General features: G+C 34.5%; 2 protein-coding genes across 5 annotated transcripts; both read right to left on the reverse strand.

Moving 5' to 3' along the window:
* Window positions 1-391: 391 nt before the first annotated feature.
* On the reverse strand, window positions 392-19,616 carry LOC129806352 (TATA-box-binding protein-like). Of its 4 annotated transcripts, none has more exons than XR_008752158.1 (6): window positions 19,437-19,616; window positions 6,752-8,000; window positions 4,924-5,176; window positions 4,582-4,847; window positions 780-1,010; window positions 392-714 (listed from the first exon to the last, which is right to left on the reverse strand). XR_008752158.1 is itself a non-coding variant. In XM_055854905.1 (5 exons), the coding sequence occupies exons 2-5, from the start codon at window positions 7,532-7,534 to the stop codon at window positions 1,008-1,010; spliced, it is 1,305 nt and encodes a 434-aa protein (XP_055710880.1). In that variant the 5' UTR covers window positions 7,535-8,000; window positions 19,437-19,616; the 3' UTR covers window positions 392-1,007. The 4 variants fall into 4 exon arrangements, 2 of the variants coding, with proteins under 2 accessions (XP_055710880.1, XP_055710881.1); XR_008752159.1 differs by having other exon boundaries at window positions 19,477-19,600; XM_055854905.1 differs by having other exon boundaries at window positions 392-1,010.
* A 3,257-nt stretch (window positions 19,617-22,873) lies between these two features.
* Window positions 22,874-26,554, reverse strand: LOC129806363 (uncharacterized). Its single transcript, XM_055854917.1, has 3 exons — window positions 26,349-26,554; window positions 25,714-26,036; window positions 22,874-23,848 (listed from the first exon to the last, which is right to left on the reverse strand). Exons 1-3 carry the CDS (start codon window positions 26,418-26,420, stop codon window positions 23,278-23,280), a joined length of 966 nt encoding a protein of 321 aa, XP_055710892.1. The 5' UTR covers window positions 26,421-26,554; the 3' UTR covers window positions 22,874-23,277.
* Between the last annotated feature and the right edge of the window lie 51 nt (window positions 26,555-26,605).

A 26,605-nucleotide genomic window follows, 5' to 3' on the forward strand; every position in this document is an offset into this window, starting at 1 on the left:
GAAAAATAAAGGGGAAAGTACCTATGCTTCGTGCGATCCCAAGCTTTGTAATGACGAAATTTTTGCCAATGTTTCTCAATAAATGTGACTCATAGCATCTGTATTTTAAAAACTAGACAAAAGTGCCCAATTTTAAAATACAATTGCGGAGTCACATTTATCGACAAAGATAGGAAAAATTTAGTCATTACCAAGCATGGGATCGTACGAAGCATGGAGGCTTTCCCCTACCCCCTAAAATCTCTTTCTTTCAAAGTTGAAAAGTTTGGACGAAAAAGCAACAATATTTTTCTTTTATTCGCTAACATTTTTATGTTGTTCAACATTGATGATTTTTTATTTTATTTTTTTAATTCATCTCGGAAGAAAGGAAAGAACTCTGAACAGAAAATGAGAAAGTGGCTAAAAAAAATTTAATTTCTTCATAATAATTCCATCCACTTCTTCTTTTCTCCCTCTCTAATAATGCTGTTTTTCTTTCACTGAAGATAATAACGTAATAACGCATGAATTTAAATAGTGAAGTTCATACTAGAATAATTAGCAAATGTTCTTGAGATATACACCTTCTTATTACACAACAATTCACGTTACTTCTCTATCATTTATATCTCATTTTTTATTCGCTCTTCTTCATCTCCCCTCCGCCTCCTCCGCTCTCAATGATAAAGATTGTGTGCAATGTTACTTAATATTTGTCTTCTTCGGTATCATCTTAAAATAATATTTCACACAAAAAATTGTCCTGTTTTGCTTCCTTTTTTTTACAATTTGCTTACCACTCAATTCTTGATCTTGCACCATCCTGCTTCCTTCACAAAATTTCTCATCATCTTCCGAGACATTTCAATTATTTTTTTTTTCACTAACATTTAGGAAAGAAGTCATTAGAACAGCAAACGGTGGATTGATTTACAATGAAACAAAGCCAATATCTCTCTCCGAAACATCCCACTAGGTTATACATCTGGAGGTGTGAAAATTCTCAGTAGTTTTTTGCACTATTTTTACTGCAAAAAAAAAAAAACGAAGAGAAAAATATGAAATACTAATTCAGATGAAATGATTTACAAATGCTGAGATTGTGAAGAATCTCAGCCATAATCAGAATAATTAAATGCGCGTATAGCTCTCTGCAATTAGACACACTTCACTCTCAATTTCCATTTAAATCATTAAAAAAATCAGTGATAGACCTAGATCAGCTTATTGCAAGTGAGATTCTTACAGTTACTGATGCGTATTGCTTATTTATTTTAATTTACTTGCAGTCAAACAAGTAGCCGTTTCAACCAAATTGTTTTCATCAAAATCATTTTCTTGCAATTAAAATTTTTTGTGGTTAAAAAGTTAAATAAATTCAGTGGATTTGTCATAAAATTGTTCGAAGTGAGACTCCAGTATCGGGACTAATTCGCTAAAGTTATTGAAAGAAGTTCTTTGAGAAAAAATTACTTATCGGTTCATAACCGATTCACTATCGGTTAATAAACCGATTTATAAATCAGTCAAAATATTTCGCAAAATATCTCAGGAGTTATACAATTAAATTGCAAATAAAAATTACTGATCGGTTTATAACCAGTTCATAACCGATTGGATTGGCATAACCGGGGATCTCAGTGACACAATACTTAACTTACGGTTTTGTAAGTTCGAGCCCGCCCGTACCGCCCGATCTGATCTGAATGTTTGATTAAGGCAATTTTCATATGTAACAAAAACGTAATATAATGCACCGCCCGTCAAATAATTTCGTCAGATGTCTTTAAGATTTATGCAGAAAATATCTACACCTCTGCAGAAAATCTGCCGAGAAATCTGTAGATATTCCTACGAATTTTGTTTGGGCTTGGGACAAAATTCGTAAGAAATTTTTGCAGATTTTCTGACGAATCCTGGTGCATACTCTGACGAATTTCTGTAGATATTTTGCCGATTTTCTGTAGATTTTTGTCTACATTCCAGACTTTCCAGACAGCTGTGTCTGAAAATATGGAATATTTTTAACTGAAGTTTGCAAAATTCAATAGTTATTCTTGGTGATATCACAGAGTTTATGTTTATATAAAATAAAGAATTCTGCGACGCCGTGTTATAAGTAGAGAATAGTGAAGTGAACACTTTAAGCAGAGTGTCGACCTAAATTTCGTGTTTTTGTATCATTTCATGGGCGATTTTTAAGCAATTTGTATTTTTGTCTTGAATCTTTCTACTCATCTAAAATGTTTAATCGGTAATGTTTGTTAAGCAGCGCATACCATTTTCTTTGTAATTTCTACAGTTTCTTGATAAATCAACAATATTTTTGTTGAGACAATGGAAACTATGCAGATTTCTTGTGCAGAAATTCTGCCGAGAATCTGAAGATTTTCGGAAGAATTTCTGCCGAAAATCTACAGAATTTCTCTAAATGTACTAGAATATACCGTTACAATTCAAAAAACCTTAGAGTAAAATCGGCAGGTAGAGCAATGATTTGACGGGCGTCTTCACCCAAGAACTCCGAGAACATGGAAGAAGCATCCACGCCTGAAGGTATGCATAGGAACGGTTGGACCGACCGACGAACAAACACCATAAAAACAGTTGAAAAGAAAACTAGAATGGCCTCTGGAATTTTTCCGAAAAACTTAATCTTATCGGTCAGGCAGGTGCTGAATCCAGCGATTCTCGGAATTATGCACCTGACGGGATTATGCAAACACAAGTTTGCATTTGTATTAGATTTTGCTGTTAGGAATGGATTTTAGTAACTTTAGTCCTTCAATTACTTTAGAAAAATAGCCCGAGATAGAAATACGTTTTATTGTTCTTTTCTCACGTCGTGGAAAACCATAAAAAATTTTTGTTCAAAAAATTTTGCTTGATGGTAATGAACCGGTTCATAACCGACAACCCCGACAACTAATTTTTATTGGAAATTCAATTAATTGCTCCTATTTTAAGCATTTTTTAAGTGATTTATAAATCGGTTATAAACCGGTAAGTAATTTTGGTCCGAAAATTAACTCAATTACTCTAAAACCCATTTTAGGGAATCTTTTGAACTTATACGATCAGTGATTTGGAATTTTCTACCGTTTTACCCGTTAAGGTCGGCTGTAAATTCGGCGGCAGCCGCAGATGGATTAAAAATAAATAAAAACTAAAATCTGAAATCTAAATCCTCCCCCACATTTTCTAATGCCTTCAAAACAATGTTTTTTTTTTGTTATTTTCTAGACTTAGCTAAAAATTTGCTTACGCATTTCGTTCATTTTTTTGGAAATATGTTTTAGATACACTTTTTACTGGAAAAATCATCACATTGAATTAAGCAAGGTTCAACCACTACGGAGGACCTATTTTTAACGGATTTGGTCAAATTTGGATTTATTTGAAAGGCCTTGACAATCCAAATCCAATTGCATCGGTTCCAATCGGTAATGAATTCGTAAAGTATTATTTACGCGGACCTCCTTCTCGTGATTTAAAGTAGATCGCAAAATCTCGGGCGCTTTGCCACCACTCGATAAAAATCGAAAATTTTGATTCCCATAACGAATGTAGGAAATATTTGAGCTCAATCGGGGGATATGAAACTTATGGCGTCTACACATTATGAAAAATTTCATTAAAAAATGCCTTTTTAAAGAAAATTTCCCCTATCCTTGTAGGCAGAAACGTCAGAATTTTTTAAAAAAGGCAATTTTTGACGAAAATTGCTTCTAGTGTGTAGTCAAAAAAAAATCTTACCAAAAATAAAATTTTTATGCGTTTTGCCTAAAGGTGTCTACACATTGGGAGCAATTTTCGTCAAAAATTGCGTTTTGGACAGAAATTTGACGTTTCCCCCTACAACGCTGCAGGGAATTTCCTTAAAAAAAAAAGCATTTTTTGACAAAAATTGCTCCCAATGTGTAGAGGCCATAAGCTTAAATAAAAAATGATTAGAGAAACTTGAGAGGTACTTAAGCGTAACCATTTATACGCATTTGTACTTTTTGCATATACACTTTTTAATGATTTTTCTTCAAAATATAGCATTTTGACGTATTTTGATGAAAGCGATTTACTTCAAAATGCTTCATTTTGACGAAAATTTGGCTTTTCTGCCATAGTTACAATCTGTACACTACTTTGTATTTAATTTAAAAAATATTCGTTGCTTTAATTATTGAAAAAATTAGCGACAAAATAATCATATAAAATTTTTAAATGGGCCATAATTAGATAATTTTGAAAATTAAATTTAACAATTTCTTACGAAAAAACAATTTACAAATTATAAAAAAAAAAAACAGATCAAAATAAGTCTAAATCTAAATATTGGATTGGCCCACGTCCACGTCCCTCTCGTACTCCCTTTTGGAATATATCGATTTTTTTAATATATTTTTTTATAAAAAATACTGCATATTAAAATAAGTAAATATTATTATTCTATTATTGCCCTATCTAATTTTTTGCAAGGAGTAAATAAAATGTTTAAAAAAATCTCACATTCCTTTACTGTCTGATTATCCAATTTCATTCAAATTATCTAATTTAACTTTTGCTAAATGCCATTCGATATCCAAATACTAAAAGTGTACTCACATCAAATTCCTCGACATCTGAGACGTACATAATGTTGTCTGAGGGATCATTGGCAGTTCGTCCAAATGGTCTCTTCATTTTCTTCCTCCGTTTCCCGGAATGTTGGTCCATGGGCTCATCGCAGATTTCACTGATAGGATCCAATGTAGTTGCTGCAGCAACTTCACTAGCAGTCGTGGCATCAGCCTGTGTTCTCGCCTTGCGGAACTCATACACCAACGGAAAGATGTGTTCAATGGCTGCCTGAACGTGTGCAACACTTCCAGCTGCAAAAAAAAACATTTGTAGTATGACCAAATTCAACATTCTTTTTTACAAAAAAAAAGCAATTGAAAACTTTACCAGTGACAGTAATGCTTCCCGTTGAGAAGATTTTGAGGGTTGCTTTGGGTGTTTTGAGTTTATATGTGACACCAGGATGCAGTTCTGGCTCATAACTGGCCTCTTTCCTGTACTTTTCCGAAAAATTGACAATCTTTATACCCCATGGCATACTGCACGTGCCCAACACGTTCACCACGCGGAAATTGTTGAATCTAACACTAAAACCTAGTTTTTGAAGGCATCTAGCATACCGTCTCGCTGCAATTCTTGCCTGAAAAACAAGGAAAAATATTGGAAGGAAATGTCAGAAAATCCTTTTATATATTAAGGGTCCAAGGATGTCGGGATTTTTGAGGTTCCGAAATATTCAGGATCCCAGTATATTCAAGGAACTTTGTTATCTCGGGATATTCGAGATCCCGGTATATTCCAGGATTCCGGGATATTCGAGGTACTAAGATTTCGGGATTCCGGAATATTTCGAGTCCCGGGATTTTAGCATCCCAATTAGTAGTGGTCAGATGATATCGGGATATTTGAAGTACCGAAACATTCAGGAAACTTCAGCGATCCTAAGATATCGGGAACCCAGAATATTCAGGACCCGGTATATCCGGAGCCCCTGGATTTTTTTGACCTCTCAGGATAATCAGAATCCCGGGGTATTGAAACATCGCACCGGTATACTCAGTGTTCCAAATTTTCAGAATTCCTTTATTATTCTGTATCCCAGGATTTTGGTATCCCGGGATATTCGGAATCTAATGATATTCAGATTAATACGATATTCAACATTCGGTATGTTTCCAGGATTTCAGGTTTCAGGACTTTAGTATCCTCAGGATGCTGGGACATTTGGGACCGCCTCCAGGCGGTCTTCACAAAAATCACATTTACAGCGACAATAAAGGTTTTATTTATTTAAAAGTGCTATAGTGTCCTCGGTAATAGTCTTATAAATATCTCCTGAAAGTTTGAATTCTTTTTGACTCTTCGTTTTGTTGCTATTCCCAGTTTTATGTGACAGGTCAGAGAAAAAGCAACAAAAAATATTTGTGCAAAAAAATCCATTTACAATTTCAAAAAAAAAATACCGATTTAAAGCTATCTGACTAAAATAAATTTATTTTTTACTGAAAGATATGTCATTCTACTTTGTATATTTTATTTAAAAAAAATTGAAAAAACTAAAAATGTGAATTTTAGAAGCAAAAAGAGTTTCAAAATATTTTTATATTTTCTCATCTAGCGCCTAAACCAAAAGAGATAATGAAGAATGGATGGTTTTTTTCGACTTTATTGGATCAGAATTATCCTAGAAAACATTTTTTTAGAACTTTTTTTTCGAGTATTAAAGAAAACACCGTTAGAGGGTTAAAAGCGCAATACAAATATAACTTTGTGTAAGATTTGTAATTATGCGTCCACCGCCGTCTTAGCGTTGGCAACCAACCTACTGAAACGTTTCTAGAAACCTGGAATTTCTTCTGCGAAACATAAAGAGCTTTTCTTTTTCAAAATGCGCAAACGATTTAAGAAACACAGAGAGGCTTCTCAAAACACGGAATTGCATCTAAAAAATACAACAAAGTTTCTACAAATGAAAGATTTTAGAAAAATGTGAAATGAAGTCGGGATTTCACAGATCAGGGTCTCAGGATTATGAAAAGCCAGGATATTGAGAAACTCGGGATATTCAAGACTCGGTATATTAAAAACTCGATGTATTTCAGGATTGCGAGATATACGAGGTCCCAGAATTTCGGAATGTCCTATGATCAGGGTACCGGAATTACGAAATCCCGGTATAGTTGGCAAACTGTATTAAATAATATGATATTGTTACCTGTTCCTCAGATGTGGCACCAGTGCATGTAATTTTCCCAGACGACCAAATGGAAGCTGTGGTATAGGGACGTCTGAGCTTCATTGTGACCATCCCATTTTCCCGTCTGAATTCCACATTGAAACCATTGAGTGCAATTTCACGCAAATTCAGATGACACCTAACACTAAATGAACACACAACATTGTTAATAACTATGTCAACTTCTGGTTCAGCTTCCTGTTCATCCTCCACAACTCCTGGCTCCTCTTCCTTCAACCCATTGGCACTCTCGCAGTCCTCTGCCTTGATCATTTCGCCGTCTGTCGCCTCAATCCCATCATCTTCCTCGATGATGTCGGCTGGATTGAGGCTGGCTGACTGACTTACAGTCCCATTGGCCAGACTCTCAGGTGAGATGACAACAATATTGGACTCTGTAGGTGTCATGATACTTTGGCTTACTGCCTGTTGTTGATGCGGGTGACTGAAGATAGAACTACTGTTGGCTACTTGGTAGCCAGATGGGGTGGTGAAATTTGTGTAGTTGCTGTATTGGATAAAATTTGTAAATTGCTGCTGGTGAAATGATTGCGCCGGTGATTGCTGTTCCTGTACCAATTGCCCACTACTCTGGCCACCCGGCATATTGACAAGCTCATGTGGCAGTATGACAGTCGTCGCTGATGTGGCCGTGTTTGTGGCATTCGTTGCACCATTTCCACCCCCATTCGCCAATGTTTTCATACAGCTCTTCTGCTGCAGCAGCGTTGCCATTCCACTCTCGCCACTCAGGCTAAACATTAAACAATAAAACACCCTCGCCTTTGTTGTTGTTTTTTTTTCTTGTTCTTTTGCTGTTTGTCCCGGAATCACCACCTATGCACAGGGCGCACCCTCAACTCTTCCGGTGTATTCCTTGACCCAAATTTTCAGATTTCCTCCTCTTTCACCCAAATGAAAACCACAACACTGTTGATTGTATTTGAAATATATTGATTCATTCACTAAATACGTCACTCTATCGCCTTTCTGTTCATAGTATTTACCTTTAACACACACACAATGCACTTTTTTCTTTAGAAAATTTCATAAATTTGTTTTTCTCACAATGTGATTAAAATTGGTCTTTGAGGGGCCACCAACATAAAGCACTCAGTTTAATGTTTTAATTTGTTTTTTTGTCTCTTAGTAGGATTGTCCTTGTCAGTGTCTCCTCTTTTTGAAAATGATCACAACGCGATAGATGACAACTGTTCTCAGGATTAATCTGAAAACAAAGAAAATAATTTTACATTCATTTATTCTTATCAAAAGTTAAAAAAAAATCGACTACAATGACGAAAACGTTCTTAGAAACATAAACTTTATCCAGGGAAGATTAACCCATTCAGTCAATGTACCAGAAATACTTGAGATAGAATGTTAATAATTTGGGATTAGTTTGGGATCGTATCCACTGCACTGAAATGCATCTAAGAAGGTAGAAACAATTCTATTTTCGTGGATACTCTTCCTCGGAACACGAAATTTTACCTAAAAACCATCGTAACGTTTCTAGAAACCTGAAATTTCTTCTGCAAAACATAAAGAGCTTTTCTATTTAGAAATGCGCGAACGATTTAAGAAACGCAGAAAGGCTTCTCAAAACACGGAATTGCATCTAAAATCTAAAAAATACAACAAAGTTTCTACAAATGAAAGATTTTAGAAAAATGTGAAATGAAGTCTGTAGATATTTTTCTAATCTCAGAAACGATCTTGTATTTATACGTTCCTAGAAACCCAAAAACAAAATAACACGTTGAACACGTGTTTAAGAACATTCAAAAAACAGTGAAACGTTTATAGAATCACGAAAAATGTTCCATAACTTCAGAAACATGGAACATCAAATAAAAGAACATCCTTGTTCGTAAAAACAAAAACGTTCATAAAAATAAAAATTTCTAGAAAGACGGAATTACATCCTAGAAACACGTTAAAATTTCTAGAAATTAAGAAACACATCCTAGCATTACAGAAAAATACTACAATCGAAAAATCACAATTAGCATACATTAAAAACAGGATTACTATGCCAAGTCGATTTAGCTTTATATTACTCCAAAAGATATGTTGTTCCTGAGACCGAGATCTACAACTAGTAAAAATTTGGTGGTCATCAGATGTTCGGGTAACGAGATATTTGACACTTTTCGAAAAAAAATTACACGGGCAGCATAGGAAATCGCCAATTTTAAATGGCTCTCCTGAAAAGTTGTCATTCTGAGATAGCATAGTATGGAATGGAATCGTCGATGTATTTCTTTATCTTTTTTGAATTACCCTTCGAGTTGTGCACAAGCTTAAAATCAGGTTTAGTTCACTGTTACGTGTAGTTTCACAAATTTCTCAAACTTATAATAAGGTTCGCCAATTCTCTTACTCATTAGAGAATTGCCGATTATTCACATTATTTGCAATCTATGATCATAAATACCAAAACCAAAAAAAAATATAAACAATTCTCTTGTACTTCGAACTCTCAAAAACCAATATCGATTAAATTTCTCAGAAAACTGGGAAGTGAAGTGAACTCCATCTCGCTCACAAGTTCCCACCAACACCAATCCCAAAGTTATTCCACCGAGAGAATTGATAAGATTTCAGCTGAGGTCACACAATTCTTCAACACCCAGCAATCTCTCAAATGCGAACCCTGATAACATATTCACATGCAATAAATGATGTATTACGTTTCGGTGACGGTCACACGCGGAAGACTAGGCATAAGAAAAAGAAACGAAGCCAATGATCAACTGACACTTTTGATCAAAAAATTTTTGCAATAATATATGTTACAATGTGTCCATGTGATTCATTGAAATCCCAAAAACATCTGATTCGAAATATCGAGGGAGTCACGCAGTATTTGTGAGTCATGTCAGAGTCTTTGTTCCTGGCCACAAACTTACTTGAAAGCAAGACTTTTTGGTATCCAACACACATGACTTTGTCTTCTTCCATCTCTCTCTCTTACAAATTTGATACTACATGTTGCCGGGAGTTTATTTTTTTATCTCCTCAGCATTTTTGCAAAATAATTATAATCAAAATAAAATAAAATCGTGAATGAGAAACCTCTTTGTTTCCCTTTCCAATTTATAAAATTCTCATTTTGAGCAATAAAACGAAAATTCTGCTTGACTTGTTATTGAAGATAGCACATTCATCACATTATTTTTAATAAAATCTTTCTCTTATTTTTCTTTGCATTTTAAACAATTCATGGTGTTTCTCTCTCAAGCCCTTCAACAAAAATTATCAATAGGTTACTGCCCACTGCAAACACGTTGATAAAATTGTAGGTAATTTTCATGCTCATGGTCAGATTTGTAAACTTGATAAAAGTCAGCAATTGTATCTTTATGTTGTTATTACTTTAATTTTTCTATTTTACTTATTCTCAAATTCAACCAATCCACATATTCTGAGACTCTTAAAATTGTCTTGATAAAGAAGAACATTTTAGTTTCATTTGTGTTTTTTAGCACAATAACTATTTCTATTCTTTTGAATTTATTTGTAAAATAAATAAAATAGTTGTTGACGTCGAGGGGTAACTAATAACAGGAAAAAAATGTCAAGTGACTCGTTTCTAGGAACATGGTAAAAATACCTTTATAGATTCTAGTAGTGACGTGTGTAAATTGAGATTCTGCGATTCCGCATAATAATAATAATATAATAATAATTTATTGATTCATGCCCAAAGTACACACAAGTTATATCGAGGACTATACATAATAGTTTTTCACATAAAAAAAATAATGTTACAAAGCATCAATTGAAAAATCAAGAAACGAGAAAGAAAATATTACATTTATATTTTTTTGACTATAAGATATTTATCTTTCTATTTTTTTGAAAAGGTGAAGTTCTTTAATTTCGTTTTGTGATAAGAGTGGCAAAATTTTATTGTATAACTCTTTCCGGACCACAACATATCCAGCGAACGATTTTCAGTAAAACTCACTTTATTGTAAGTCTTAGTGGTCAAATATGATACTTTTGTAGAGAAAGAATTTTCTCCGCCTCTGGGAAATTGGAAAACTCATGGGAACTCTCGTCCCCTACAGAACGCAAAAGATAGAAACTTGGACAAACTTCAATTTTCCAAAAGCCAATAATATCAATTTTGTGAATTATTTTTGCATGTCAAATGACTCCTTTACAATGTTGATCACTAAAACAAGAAGAATTATTGACCAGTATCTTGTGGGATGTCCAGGAAGTGCTAAAAAGGACACCCAGCTCCTGCTTGCCAACAGATTCCTCAAAATATTTCACAGAATAACACTTTAACACAAATTTCTCTCAGCAGGATGTTATTGCAGACACATTAAGCTTTCTCAAGAGCCAAAAAAACACTTCCTGGACAATCAGAATTTACCAAAATCTGGAAGAATAGGAAAAACTTCCCCGAAAGCAATCTCCTTCGCTGCCAAATGTCAAAATGATCGGCCATATTGACAAAAATTTCGCTCCCGCTTGAATTTTCTTACAAGGTTGGTGTCAAAAAGCAAATGGCGGGCACTGGCGGGATAACCTTACATTTGACCTCAAGATTTTTGGGGACGAGAGTACCCATCAACTTTGAACAAGTTTTTTGAAAATTTATGAAAAAATTGTTTTTCGAATTTATGCAATCTGTAATTTTTAGTTATCATACTTATTGATCCCGAGAGGTTTTTCCTTATTCGGGTCTAGAAATATGAAAAAAGTCACAATATCTGAAAGGAAGCAGAAAATCGAAAATTCACGATTTTTGACCAAGAATATCTTAGCTCAGGAGTTAATTGGGATCCTGCAAAAAATATCCTAGATTTGGACATCCTTATAGTTTGTAATCATCCACAAGAATCGGAATTTTATCGATTCTAAATAGTCTAAAAAAATTATTTTTTCCATGGGTACCCAGAGTCCCAAAGGAGACGAAAGAGATAACCTTTGTATTGTATAAATATTGTATAAGCGTTATTCATTTTTCTAAAAACCTTAACATTCTTAGAAGCATTACTGTGTTTCTAGAAACGTTTCCGTGTGATGTGTATGTGCATTTCTGAATCGTTACCGTATTTCTAGATATGTTTACTTGTTTCAAGTTTACGAGTGCTCTTGTGTTTCTTGGAAACCTTTTTGCATTGCTAGATCCATTTCCATCTTTCTAGACTTCTTTTACGTATGTATATTACTTAAAACTTAAAAGCATTTCCGTATCTCTAGAAACGTTCAGCAATTTTGAAAATTTTACAGTGTTTCTACAAATGTTCACATATTTTTAATCTTCGTTTATGCGTGTCTAGAAACCTTTCTGTGTTTCTTGGAACCATTTCAGCACATCTTACATACATACTTATGTTTCTAGATTTCGTTTACGTGTTTCTCCGAAATATTTTCGTGTCTCTAAAAATGTTCCGGGATTGTGGAATCGTTACCTTGTTTCTAGAAATGTCCAGGTTTTTTAATGTTCGTTTCCGCGTTTCTAGAAAACTTTCTTGGAGGAGTTTTCGTGTTTATAAAAAAAAGTTTACGCATTTCCTGGATAACTTTCCGCATTCCTAGACACATTTTCATGTTTCTTTAATGCATTTTCGGGTTTCCAGACGCAGTCTTATGTTTCTCTAATAATGTTTTCATGGTTTGACTAATCTCTTCTTGTTTCTAGACTTCTTTAACGTTTTTTTCAGAGATTTTATAAGCTTTTTTCTGCCTTTATAAACGTTTAAACATTTTTCAGAAGCTTTACGCGTTTCTAAAAACATTGTTCATGCTTCTTAGAAGAATTTTCGCGTTTCTTGAATGTTTTTCTGCAATTTTTAGAAAGGTTTCTGTTATGTCTTTTATCAGAAAATGTATCTAATATAAAATCCTATCCACAGGGCCAATGCAAATAGTTATTTTAGTGGATCTTTTAGAGCGTCTTTTATTCCTCAAAGGTTACAAAGGCTGGTCGAAGAAAGTTAGCAAAGCAACACGAAGTGCTGCCAAACTACATTTGAAATTATTTTCCACGTATCCATGACTTTCCTTGGATTGGCGTTTTAGCGTTTCCTGACAGACTTTCCGCAATTTCTGACATACTTCAATGTTTTCTGTGTATCTTTGACGAGTTTAGACTTTTGACTAACCTTTTCCATGTTTATGTATATAATTTACCATTTCTTACATATAATTCTATGATTCTAGTATCATTTTTATATTTCTTGAAACGTTTCCATATTTTTTTTTAATTGCAATATCACATTTTTAAAAATGTTAAAATGGCTTTTGTATTTCTAAAAACTTTTCTATGTTTCTTGGGAGCATTTCCGTGAAACTACTATGAAAGAAATGTTTCATCACAACTCGTTATTAAGTTTGTCAAAAGGATATTTCCTTATGTAAAATATAAAAAAAAGTTATAAATTAGAAAATATCCTTTTGACGAACTTTTAACGAAATTCAGTTCGATAGATGCGTTGCAATTTTTTTCTTTCAATTTCACGCCAAACGGTCTGTGTTTCTGTAATGAGTATCCTCCCAATTTTTGTTTAGTGAACATCTCCGACATGTAATTGTACTTAGTTGTGTTTCAAACAAAAAATAAAATCTTTCATTGTGCATATTTATACAGAATGTAAAAGAGCGTTTTTATTGATCTGTTGTAGAGGTTGACTATCAACGCTAAGATGGCGATGGACGCTAAATATGGCAAATTCCCTCACTTCAGTAAATTTTTCATCCAGAAGTAGTATTGATGAATAAATCTATCTAAATTATATAAAAAGAACCCTCATATAAGGATAAATATTAAAGATATGAAAATTTGTCATTTTATTCAATAAAAGCAAAACCAATCACTTTGTATATGAAACAAATTCTAGGACGACAAATTAACGACAATAGTTAGACTCGATAAACCACTTTACGACCAATTTTATTTTGAGTTAATAGTGGTGAGTTCTTTATTTTAACCTTGTTCCTTTTTGCAATTTAATATAAATATTTCTTCTTCCACATTATTGTGGAACACTAAAAACTTGAAGAAAAAAATGATTTTTATGATTATTTCTTATAAACTTATTTCTTATTATATCTTATAAACTTTTCTTGAAAAACTTTTATTAAGTAAATATTACTTAATTTAATTCATTGAATTACCAATGCATTAGATAAGTTTGATATTTAAAGAAAGGACTTTAAAATAAATTCGTTTGTGAAGTCAAATAACTGCACATAACTTTCCCAAGGACAAGGATATTTTCCTAGAATTCTCTGGAATATTAGGGATGAAACATCTATTGTAACGCTATACTTTAGGTACCTCTAAAAATTTGAATAATTTCTCTTTGAGTGATTTCTTCAACCCAAGCCTTCGTGTAAGAAGAATAGTAAACTTTCTGGAAAAATGCGATAAAAATCAAACTGAGGCACAGACACCATAAAAACTCTCTGTCTCGAGACAATTATGCTTGCGAGAGGTCAAATGTCGACAGAGAGGATGGCTTTTTTTCTAGTCAAATATATGAGTTTATTATGTGTAAAAAAAACTAACGCCACGAAATGTTCTCGGCACTCACTCTGGAGGACACACAACGTGGGAATGAAGATTTCGGGACTTGCGATGATGCAATTTCTGGATTTTGATACTAAAACACGCGCTCTTTCTCTTTTCTTCTCAAAAATAGATACACACGCTGCAGAGATTGCGCAGAAATTTCAAGAGATTGATGAAAGAGTTTTGGTCTCTTTGTGTATTTGGTGGATCAACAATTGTCGAGGACATTTCGACGCAAGGGAAACACACCGACTGGGAATCTGTGTAAATCGATTGGTAACACTCGGGAGTTGCACTTCTGCAGATAACACGACGGATATAGCCTTCCCGGAAAAGACTTACAGAGTAAGGAAGTCTTATTTCACTCAATTTTTTCTTTGTTCTTTGCATTATGCCTCCGAACTAAGAAATTATTTAATGTAGAAGATGTTGGTGATAATTTACAGTACTTTTCGTAGCATTTAAACCATTTAAACTCTCGATAATATTTTTCTTTGACATAATTTGTGAATTTAATAAGAAAAGTTTGCCAAAGGATGTTCTTCCATGAAGAATATATAAATAAAACTTTGTCAAATTAGTAAAACAACATCCTTTTGACAAAGTTTTAACAAAATCCAGTTGGTCACTTTACAAACATTTACCTTTAGAGCAAGTTTTAGAAAGTAATTGTTCGTAAATGTTTGTGAATTGCCACTAGGGGACTTCCGTAATACGTAATACGTAAATCGTATAATCAACTAAAAAATTCGTAAAGGCTAGTACTTCTTTCACAAACATTGTTCGTATCATGATCACTTGATGAGCATTTTTTATTCTTTTACAAACATTTGTTTTCACATTTGCTTGTCTGGAAAAAGTTTACGAACAAATAACAAAATTTTACGAACACTTGTTTGTGTGTTTACGAAAATTTACAAATTAATTGTTTGTAAAAGAATAAAATCCTGCAATTTCACTTATCTTTTACATCCCCGATCCCCGGATGCAATTTTTATTTGCAATCTTTAGCTTTGACTCTCCTGTCTTTTGCGACTTTGAGTACCGAAATTACTACACATTTTGGGAAAAACAATTTTTTGGACTATTAAGAATTGATAAAAATCGGATTCTAGCGGATGATTAGAATCTATAAGAATGTCCAAATCTAGGATTTTTTGTAAGATCTCGATAAATTCCTGAGCTGACCTAAGATATTTTTGATCAAAAAATCGTCAAATGGCTTTAAGTATAATGCTGAGGCCAAGAAACATTTAAAATGACAAGTTATGATTGTCTAACTTTCTGAAATAAAGTCGGAAAAACCTGTGTAATTTGTATCAAGTCAAGATCAGTAATTTATCTGAAAAGATTTTCTTTTTATTTCAACCTAAGAGCCTCGACAGACCTGAGGATTAGCCGAGAGACGGCTTAGTGTAATTATATTCGACATAATGGTTAAATTTAATTTCCATCATTTTCCACTAAGTCGTCTCTCGGCTTAAGTCGTAAGTGTGTCTAGAGCATAAGAGATATCGAGGTTATACTAAAAAACCTTTAAAACAGATCTTTGAAAAATTGGAGCATAATCAAAACTCTTCTACACTACAGATTCAAAAATCCTGCCAAATACATTCTTATTCTTATAATTAGCATTAAATAATATCCTAAAACTTAAAAAAATAATGTTTGGCCAAAAAAGAGCATTATGCCCTAGACAGACTTACGACTTAAGCCGAGAGACGACTTAGTGAAAAATGATGCAAAAGTAGTTTAACCATTATTGCGAATATAATTGTGCTAAGCCGTCTCTCAGCTAATCCTCAGGTCTGTCGAGGCCCTTACAATTTCTCATATTCTTATGGCGAAAAGGTCAACTTCGAAAGTAGGAATGTGTGTTCAGAGTAAACCTACAGTAGAGTTCTTCTTCTTCTTCTGTTTTATGTAAGGCTGTCGGACTCACTCGGGTCCATATAGCCAAATGTAGAGTTCCTCAAATTTGAACATTTGGGGGGTATAGATGACATTTCTCACTCCTCAAATTTGAACAATATTTTCAAAAACGTAACGGAATTCATGTGAAATGCACTTCCCCAAATCTAAGAGAGATAATTTTAGAGAATATATCAATGTAATTTATTGTTAAAGAAATGGAATTTGTTGAGGAAGTTAATATAATACGATAATATTGAAGAAACACCAGAGAAAAATAGTTCTAATTCAGACTCAACGCAAAACTTTCTTCACATAACCTCAAATTTTACATTTTGAACTCAACCGTCGTTCAAATTTGAGGAACTCGACTGTAAATAGCAGCTAAAATAGTGCAACTTTATAGGGATATTTATAATAGCACTATCTGTATTTTTGTCATATTTCGCAACAAAATGTCCCAATTTTTATCAATATTCTAATTTATAAAGTAAACAGTAACTCAAAATATCGTGTTATATTAAAATGAATCGATTTCTAACCTTAAAAACTCTTAACAAATAAATGTTCGCAGGATAGTATTTTCCTTCAATTTTGCTTAATTAAACTTATCTCAAAATTAACACCCTTAAGATTTTCAGGGAATTAAGGTCAGGCTAATGTTTCAGGTTTGGTCGAATATAACCTGAAACTTAAAAAAAAATATCTTTCAGGAATAAGAACCCGTCAAATCATTGCTCTACCTGCCGATTTTACTCGGAGGTTTTTTGAATTTTAACGGTATATTCTAGTACATTCAGAGAAAATCTGCAGATTCTCGGCAGAATTTCTCCCTAGAAAATCTGCATAACCTCCATTACTTCACAAAAATATTGTTGATTTATGAAGAAACTGTAGAAGTTATAAAGAAAATTGTATGCTCTGCTTAACAAGCATTACCGAGTACACATTTTAGATAAGTAAAAAAACTGCGAGCAAAAATACTAATTTTTTAAAAATCGCCCATGGAATGATACAAAAACACGAAATTTAGGTCGATACTCTGCTTAAAGTTTTCACTTCACTTTTCTCTACTTGTAACACGGCGTCGCAGAATTCTTTATTTTATATAAACACCGTGATATCACTAAGAATAACTCTATAGAATTTTGCAAACTTCAGTGAAAAATTTTTCCATCTCTTCTGACACATCTTGTCTGGAAAGTCTGGAATGTAGAAAAAATCTACAGAATATCTACAGAAATTCATCAGAGATTCGTCATAAATCTGCCGAAATATTCTGACGAATTTTGTCCCAAGCCCAAATAAAATTCGTAAGAATATCTACAGAATTTATCTGCAGATATTCTGTAGAGGTGTAGATTTTCTCTACAGAAATCTTAAAGATATCTGCAGATATTTTTTGACGGGAAGGTTCTATAATCACAAAGTTGTAAATCTTATAATATTTTAGGTGGAAATTTTGACTAAAATTCTAGATTAAATACCGTCTAATCCTAAAACCCGAATGCACATTCGATGTGAATTTATCAATTTTTCACATAAAATTATAATAAATTTCTCGGTGAAATTTAATTGTGAAAATCTCACATTCCTCAGCAGGTTCTTGTCTATTATTAGACAATTAGGGTAAGTGTGCCAAATTCCGGCCAGCTTGCAATTTCGGCCACCTTTTTTGATCCACGAATTTCCATGATTTTTTAGTTTTTACAAACTCTAGAGATTATACAATGCAAAAGAATAACAAAAAATGTAGCTTCGACAAACGAGATGACGTAAAAAAGGCATTGGAAGAATTTCTGAAGGACAAGGAACTATGAGAATGAAGGTGGCCGAAATAGGGCACCAAAGCTATGTCTACATTTTTATTCATTTTAAAATGTATTAAGAATGATTTTAGAGTAAATAAAGACGATAAACTGTCTACAAGGTTCTAAGCAACACTCTTTAAGTAGAAGGAATAAAAAAAATCAATTTCTATTAAAGATATTACATTTCAAACTTGAGACTTTGGCGCTTGCATGCAACTATGCCGAAATTTGGCACACTTACCCTATCAAAGTTTTTACTCAGGAAAGTAATAAAATTATTGTAAAAGTGAGGTTATTTGATCAAAGATAAAATTTGATTTTTGAGGTTAAGATTTGCATAGAAAATTCTACGTCTATTTCCAGTATTATACTAGGTTTTGTGATTATGATTAGCAAAGGCTCCACACAACGCATAATAATCAATTTGCACATGTTCTGTGGGATTGACATGAAAATCATCTCTCTGGTTTTATGTATAGAAGAGTACCCAAAAGCAAAGAGAGAGACATTGTGCTTAGAGGGAGAGAATTTCTCGTCAGAGAGTAGAGTTGGTAAATTTTAAGAAATTTCATGAATTTCCGCCTAAAGTAGATTGCGACTGCTGTGAAATTTCTGAAATTTTACCATCTCTATCAGAGAGAGACCGTGGGCCATGACGAAGGGGCTCCGAGATGCAGACGAGCTCGGGAGAGCCAGAGCCAGTGTCCGTGAAGCAGTCACCCAGCGATAATGTTGGCGTACATGAAAATACCACCCAGATGATACCCGAGAGAGCGACTCATTTTTTTTTTCTTCAATTCAACCAGGCCCAAATTAATTATTGTCACGAAATGCGCGAGTGTGAATGAGAAATTACCACATGCCCATTCGTCAGATTACTTCTGATGCTTCCCCAGGCCCCCAATACACCGACAGAAGTGGGTGTGAGTGGGGCCACTATACGTTAAAAAATTGCAGGCGAAAATTTCCGGGCAAGGTCTTGCAGCACTTTTCCGTTCCATTTCCCAATCACCGACAAAATATATGGGCATTTTCACACGAAACCTTCCTCCAAAGGGAGAACCCCTCTAAAAGCGCCAACCGTTTGCTATACTGACCCTTCCGGAACAGTCTGAGAAATCCCCTATGAGAGGGCAAAGAGAGACTGACTGAAAAGAACGGGAAGCAGACTTCCGCTCAATTGTTCCAAATTAAATGCATCATCCCAGCATATAGCGCTTCTGAGCATCACCCTTATCTAAATACTAAATACTCCTCAGAAGTTTCTCTTTCAGCCCCTGAGAGCGTGTTTTTTTTCTGACGATGGGGTACCCTCAGACACGGGAAAATCCCCCATAGTGAGATAGACAATGGTACTATGGCTAAAATGTCCCAAACCCAGAGTCTTACCACAAACCCTCACCTGATTTTAACAGCAGATACCCCACAGCAGCTCTACTTACACTTTTTGGTACAATTTTCATGAGATTTCCACTATTTCCATGCGATTTTTAAACCAAAATAATTGCGGATGACACAACGACGGCGGCCATCTTTTCTCGCTATTGCAAAACGTCAGTCAAAAAGTGTGACAAGACGAATTACACAAACCCGCGAGATGGCGCTTCTGCTGTACTACCGTTGTCCCAAAGTAGTCGCTGTGTGATGATGAGTAGTCTTCTGATTGCGCCAATTTTAAAATTCATTTTTCTGTGATAATAAATATCAAGATAAATTTAATGAAGAATTGTTCATAAAGACTAGTTATCATTGGAAATTAATTTATTTCTTGTAAAATATCGCAAAATTGCAAAAATAAGAAGAAAGATTGTGTTGTATTTTAATTAAATTGTTTTATTTGCTTTTTCTAAGAGATTTATCGATTATTACATTTACAACACTTCTAACTAAAATTTATCATATCTGCTGCACTCTCCAAAAGCTCCACTTGGAACCCCAACATAATAAAAAATGTTAAAAATAGCAGTAAAATTTTTATCGTTGAAATTTTTAGCCAAAAATTTCAAATTTTTAAATCTGAAATCATTGTAAGATTCAATGAAATCGCAACTCTGCTCAAACTTTTTTTGTTTCTAATCTCACCTCTTTCATGCTCAAATATCAACTTTAATTGAAAATTCTACAAGAAGTTGAATTTTTCATGGAAATATTCTTGTAAAATTCATCCATAAGTTGATGAAACCGGTTGACTTAAACCGGTTGACCATTTTTACAATATCGTTGAAGAATGCAACTTTAGGGGAGGATAGTCTAATTCAGAGGGGATCTCAGTGGCGCAATAGGCAAGACCGTTGGATCTTGGGCGGACAAGATCTCTGATTCGATTCGCAAAGTTGTGAGTTCGAGTCCCATCCGGTGCAAGCAACTTAATGTCAGGAAAAGACATTTTATTCACTATTAGTAATAAAATGCACTGCCTCTGTCCAAAAACACTCTGGGAACATGGAAGCATCCATACTACGGAGAAGGCGCTGCTGGGGCGGTCTCGGCGGTCTACACAAAATTGGACTTAGCGGATTCTTCCATCACGGAATACAACAGTAATAATTACATTGTAGTAATAAAAAATAAAGTATTCCGATACGATTAATAATAATAATAAGCCTACAATATGATATTAAAAATTTAAATGCAGTTAGGGTCCTTTATTCTTAATTGTTTCTACAAAGATGTTTGGTGAATCTTATAGGAGTTTTATGTCACTTCAGTGGCTTTTTTATATAGTTAGTTTAACATTCACACGTATAATCCCTATCAAAACATTCTTCAAAGTTGTCAGGCTCATCTCTGCAGCACTGATTAAGAATCATGTTACAGCACCTCTTACACTTTGCCTCGTAATCATGTGTAGCACATATTTGCTTCGTCCAAGTCCCGACGCACTCCCCGTATGCAGGACTACCATTCTGAGGAGTAGCATCCACAAACGCGATGATCAAGGTGATTGCAAGGATTACTACAGCAAACTTCATGGTTTCTTTTTTTATTTTTTCTTCTTCAATTACTCGATACTGAATATGATTCTGTTAACTGATGCCATTTGCTCAAGAACTCCTGCCTTTTATACCAAAAATTTGCAATCGTCGCACAATCTTTGTTGCTCCAAAATTCTATTAAAGGCGATCGTCCACATTTTAATGGAATTGTACAAGTGTTTTCCAATTATTTATTTATATGAATTAATGCCATGGACCTCACGGACTAATATTTAGAAGGTTATAATACCATAATTATTTGCTCGGATAAATTGAGATGAGGAAAAGAGATCAACTTTTTGAGAGTAGTTATTTTCTTATTGTTGCACATAATACAAATATTTAATTTAAATTATTGTATTCATGAATGAAATGCTCCCCGCCGTCCATATCCCTCTTTCTTCTTTGCGTTATCGATTAAATAAAAAGAGAATTGTTTCTCATTAATGTTCTAAAAAAGGACAAGGTTAAAGGTTATCGACTTTAATTTCTTTTAACAATCTTTATGAAAACGTTAAATTTTGAAAAAAATTGATTCAAAAATTTAAAATAACCTGGGGGGAAGTGATAACTCTCTCGAATTATCCCATTGCTAGTGTCGAGTGTCGGGGCGATCGAGATGATAACTTGCATTTTTTGTCGCTAGTGTCGATAATTATCGCCACTAATATATCGACATCTCTGGAGCTGTCGATTTGTTCTGTCAGAGTGAAAAATATTTTCTCAGAATTCTTTTATTTCACTCCTTTTACTATTTCTTATTATTGTTATTAATAATAATTATCATTAAATGTATATTCTTTTAAGATCAAAATGGAAAGAGCACCAAAAATAAACTTTGCACAGAGAAAAATCATGGCGGAATTCATGAATGCGCATAAAGGTCTTGAGAGGAATATGACAGACACGAGTCAGGGGAAGAAGCATCACAAAATATTGTGGACCCAACTCACAGAGAAACTCAATGCTTCAGGGCCAGGCCACCCACACGGTCCGAGCTGGTATGGAGAAAGTGCTGGACAGACAAGAAGCAAAAAGTGAAAAACATATTTTCCAGTAATAAAAGGGACATGGGAACAACTGGAGGCGGAGGCCCATTAAAAGCGATTCCCCTAGATGAACTGGATACACTGCATTTCTTTTCAATATACAAGAATTTAAAAAAAAAAATGCACGACGCGCTTTCGAGTAATCTCAAAGAAAACTTGGTTTTGGAGGGGTGGTAGGAAAATAAGAGGCATATTAATGCTCCCATGGTTGATTTATGGAAGGGGAGGTCTCCCGAGAATCCCAAGTCTCTAGGTCTAGGGGCTCTGAGTAATAGTAGTAGGAGAATAGGAGTCTAAAAACTCATCTCTGAATAACAGCTTCCTTTATAGCAAAATCCACCCGGACCTAACTCATTTGAAGGTACTAAATTTTTCCCTTGGTTACTTACTTTATTTTTACGTGGTACTACGTCATCGAATCACACTCCCGTTCTTTAAGGACAATATACACTACGTCTTTCCATGTCCTTCTGGGATGGCCTCTCTATTTTTGTTCCCTGCGATTCCAGATTCCATAGCTTTTTAGGTATTTGTCCGTCTTTCGAAATCCAGTAGCGACCTGTGCGACGTGTGCAAGTCATCGGTGCCACTTCAAGACCGTTACAATGGATTTTACAAATGGTCCTGTATATTTTGGTTTTAAATGGCCAAGAGACGTCCTTTGAGCGGAACACTGATGAGAGTGCGTAAAAATACCTGCACCAAAGACCATTCCAACATTCTGAAAAGGCGAACTTAAAAATAAAGACTTTCGGCCCTTTCGGCGTTAATGAAATCGCAGAGAAAGTTCCGGGAATGCCATTTAGATAATAGAATTTTGTATTCAATCAACCATTTATTAGCGTTAATTGATTACATTCGATTTGTTGGATTCACAGCGGGATTTACACGATTTTTTATCAGCAAAATATTTCTTTAAAAAAATCAGGGGAATATACACAATTAATACTTTTGAGCAAAATTAGACATCCAAGTCCAAAGGAAAAATTTAACATCGATGTTCAGTGTGAGAAGTCTAAAAATGCTATTTTCCAAATAATTCATTTTTCCCACTGTAATTTCTTTAAAATTCTATTTTCTTTTTTTTTTTGTGGAAAAACTTCATTCCTAGCGAAAAATCTAATTAAAGGTGTAAAGTCACAATAATGTGGAGAGGAATGAAAGGGATATTTCTATTGAGACTTCTATCTCACTTTTCTTTTGGATTATTTGTTAATTTCTACTTCTTCTTCATGTGTTCCTCCAGTTCTCGCATATTATGCAATTTAACCTCACTCATTTTCCCAGTAAACTCCATGAATGTATCCTTGGAATCACTATCCACTGATCTCTTTGCTAAATCATGCTCAATCTTCTCGAGACGGAAAATCTTCATATTCTTGCACTCATTGGAAATTGTTGGTGCAACAGTGGATAAATCTTCAATTTCTGGAATTATAACACGCATCTCCTTGCGAATGACACTGGTATCAATGTCATAGTACCCATTCCAGATACGCATCACCAGATCCCTCATGGATTTGGGCGGTAGGACAACATCTCTGTCCAGCGGCATCACAAAGCACCTGCCATTCTGGGCATCAATGATACCAGACTGATTGAACTTGAAGTCATGCAAAAACCGTCCCGGACGACCATTCTTGAAGTCTGGCACATCAATTCGTGCATAACTCTCCTCATCGGACAAGTCCAGCTCCAGTTCCTCCTTCAAGAACTTCTGAGCTAACTTCTCTTCCTCCTCAATATCATAGCGGAAATCATCAATTCGCCCATTCAAGGATGGTTGATTCCTGCACAGGCAACAATTATTATTGTTTCTCATGAAAATGTCATTGAGATGGAAGGAGAATGGGTCAGTTTTGCTGGTTTCATTTTTTCTCAATTTTCAACTATAGGGTCATTTGCCTAAAGCGAGACAGTTTGGAAAGTTGGACAAAGCAGTGTGGAATGTGAGACACCTCCTTAAAAACTTGATAATAAATCAATTAAATATTTCAATTTTCGATAAAAAGATTATTAAACCTAATTTTATGATTATTTGAGAAATTAAAAATGCAAAAGTCGTTATTAAACACTCAAAGGATGACTTGCAAGAAGAATTTAAAAAATGTATTGCATGCGTGATATCCATAACCTCTTGACGCGGTAGTTGTCATTATGGAAGTTGCTAGGAAAATATCAAAGTGTTTTGTTTGATTTTTCGGCATAATTTATGAAATATAGTTAAGTCCGCCGTGAAAATCGAAGGACATACATCCATTTAAAAGGTAAATAAAAAATATTTGTGAAATATTACATTTAAAAAGGATAGAAAAATGATTTAATTTCGTGTTGCATTCAAAACAAGTTTTATGAAATCTTGGACAAGTTGATTTTGTGAATGAATTTGGTGGTTTTGTGCAGTGAAATCATGTTAACAAGAACGAGAAAGATCCTTAAGTATCTGGAGAAATAGTTGCAACAGCAGTTAGCAGCTGTTAAGGAGAAAATCTCCTGGAAAAGGCTTAAAGGATTTCCAGATTTCGAAGACAACTTTTTCTGACAGAATGGATAGTAAATATCGCAAAAACTCCTGGATAAAGACAAATGGGAGCCTCTACAGAACTCCCAAAGCAAGTGGAAAAGGATTTGGACGGATGGGGAATTGAAATGTGTTAAAAATTGCATCCGCTTTAAAGCTATAACTGCTGGACAGCGCGAGAAGTCTGTGAAATTTACAGAACCTCTTTTTGGTTGGGCGTCCAAGAAGTTCTTGGTAATTAGCGTTCCTCAACTGTTACCCGGACATAAAGGAGGGATTAGCATAACCATCAAATGTGCAAGTATACAGACAAAACCCTCAACATTTGATTATCTACATATTTTGTCATTAATATCACAATGTCCAACTTTCCAAAAGTTTTTGTCCAACTTTCCAAAATTTTGTCCATCTTTTCAAAATGTGTTATTTTTTAATTTCCGTGAATTTTCCGATTATTCGGTTGCAATATTTAATAACAACTGTTAAGATTCTGTTAAAATATTTGTCAAAGAATCCCATGATACAAAAAAATGGTAAAAAATAATTATTTATTCAGTTTAAAAATGCATTTGAAATTGAATTTTTTCTTAAGTGTCTCTCTTTCCACCATTCACCCTAATTAATTTCGATATACCCCTGGCTGAATGGCTACTGATATGATTTATCATTCTTTGATACTGAACCATTTTTGATTGTAACTGCCCCACTTTGGGGAACTTTCTCGAACATCCCATCCTCTTGTAAAACAGTCTTAAAATCCCATTTGCTATTCATAACTGAATTGTCCTCACATCTCCTAATTTTTTAAATTAATAAATAATGATAGTGAATGCTGGAAATTGAGAATCTTTATTCTTATCTCGCCAGGAATTTAGAATAGGCCTGTATTCCCGCTGTTTACCAAATCTATCTGATAATCTGCATGGAAATATGGGTCAATTTTAGCTCGGCAATTACTGCCACAAGTCATTATATTGATTTTTCTATACAACTCTGTTACCGTAGCCTTTTAATTTAGAGGTCAATCCGAGGAATAGAATGACGAATTATCAATTGACACTTATTAATTTCCTTTTTACCAAAGCTATATAAATGTTGCTATATAAATTGGTTTTAGATAATGTAAAAGATTACCCGAAAAATGCCATAGCTCTGGAGAGCAGAGGAAGATCTTGGTCCTCGTAGCGGAATTTGCTGTTGAAGAGCATCATTGTCTTGTTGTCCACGAGATTGCTATCGTAGGGAACTCCGCAGAAACCGTGGAAGCGCATACGTTCCACGTGTGATCGGGCTAGACTGCGAGCCAAGAAATTCCCACCAAGAATTCCTAGAGACATAATAATCAGGGCAATAGTAAAAATCTTTGTCATTGCCCATGGTTGTCTCTCCAGTGGTCGAATCTCCCGGATGGGCTTCAACACCCGGACGCTGTTCAGTTCTTTGGAATTATTCAACTCCTTTGGTGAGCAATTTGCAACGCCCGCAGCGAGAGAAAAAAAATGTAAAATTGATTAAGATGGAAATGGCTTTTCTTATCAAATAATTATGACTTCTTGCCAATTTTATCAATGCAAAGGAATTTCTAGAAAAACCACTCCTCTAAATGTTGCATGGATATTAATAGGGGTTTTCTGGATGAACCGAAGAGCCCCAAAATAAATATCGGTAAATGAGCTTATAATGGAAAAGACAGAAAATCTATTTTCCAACCATTTTACACGCGTGACGGTCCATTTTCCCAAAACAATTCAAGCAGAATTTTCACTTACATTGTCCACGACAAGAGGTACCACAGTCACTTCCACATTCTTCTTCTCACTTCCTGACGTCAGGATGGTCATTTTGGTGTTTTAAATTGGCTATCAAGAGGAACTTTTCCACAAGAAAATTGCAATTTTCACGACGCAGAAACAAAAAACACCCTCCGTTTTGCTGTGCAGGGGAAAAACTGTGAGTGTGCTGTCAGAATAAAACTCAAGTGACAGCAAAGGCCTATTCGGGCTATTCATTTTTTAATTTAAAATCA

Source organism: Phlebotomus papatasi, chromosome 3, assembly GCF_024763615.1.
Source record: "Phlebotomus papatasi isolate M1 chromosome 3, Ppap_2.1, whole genome shotgun sequence".
In the NCBI taxonomy this organism is placed as follows: Eukaryota; Metazoa; Arthropoda; class Insecta; order Diptera; family Psychodidae; genus Phlebotomus; species Phlebotomus papatasi.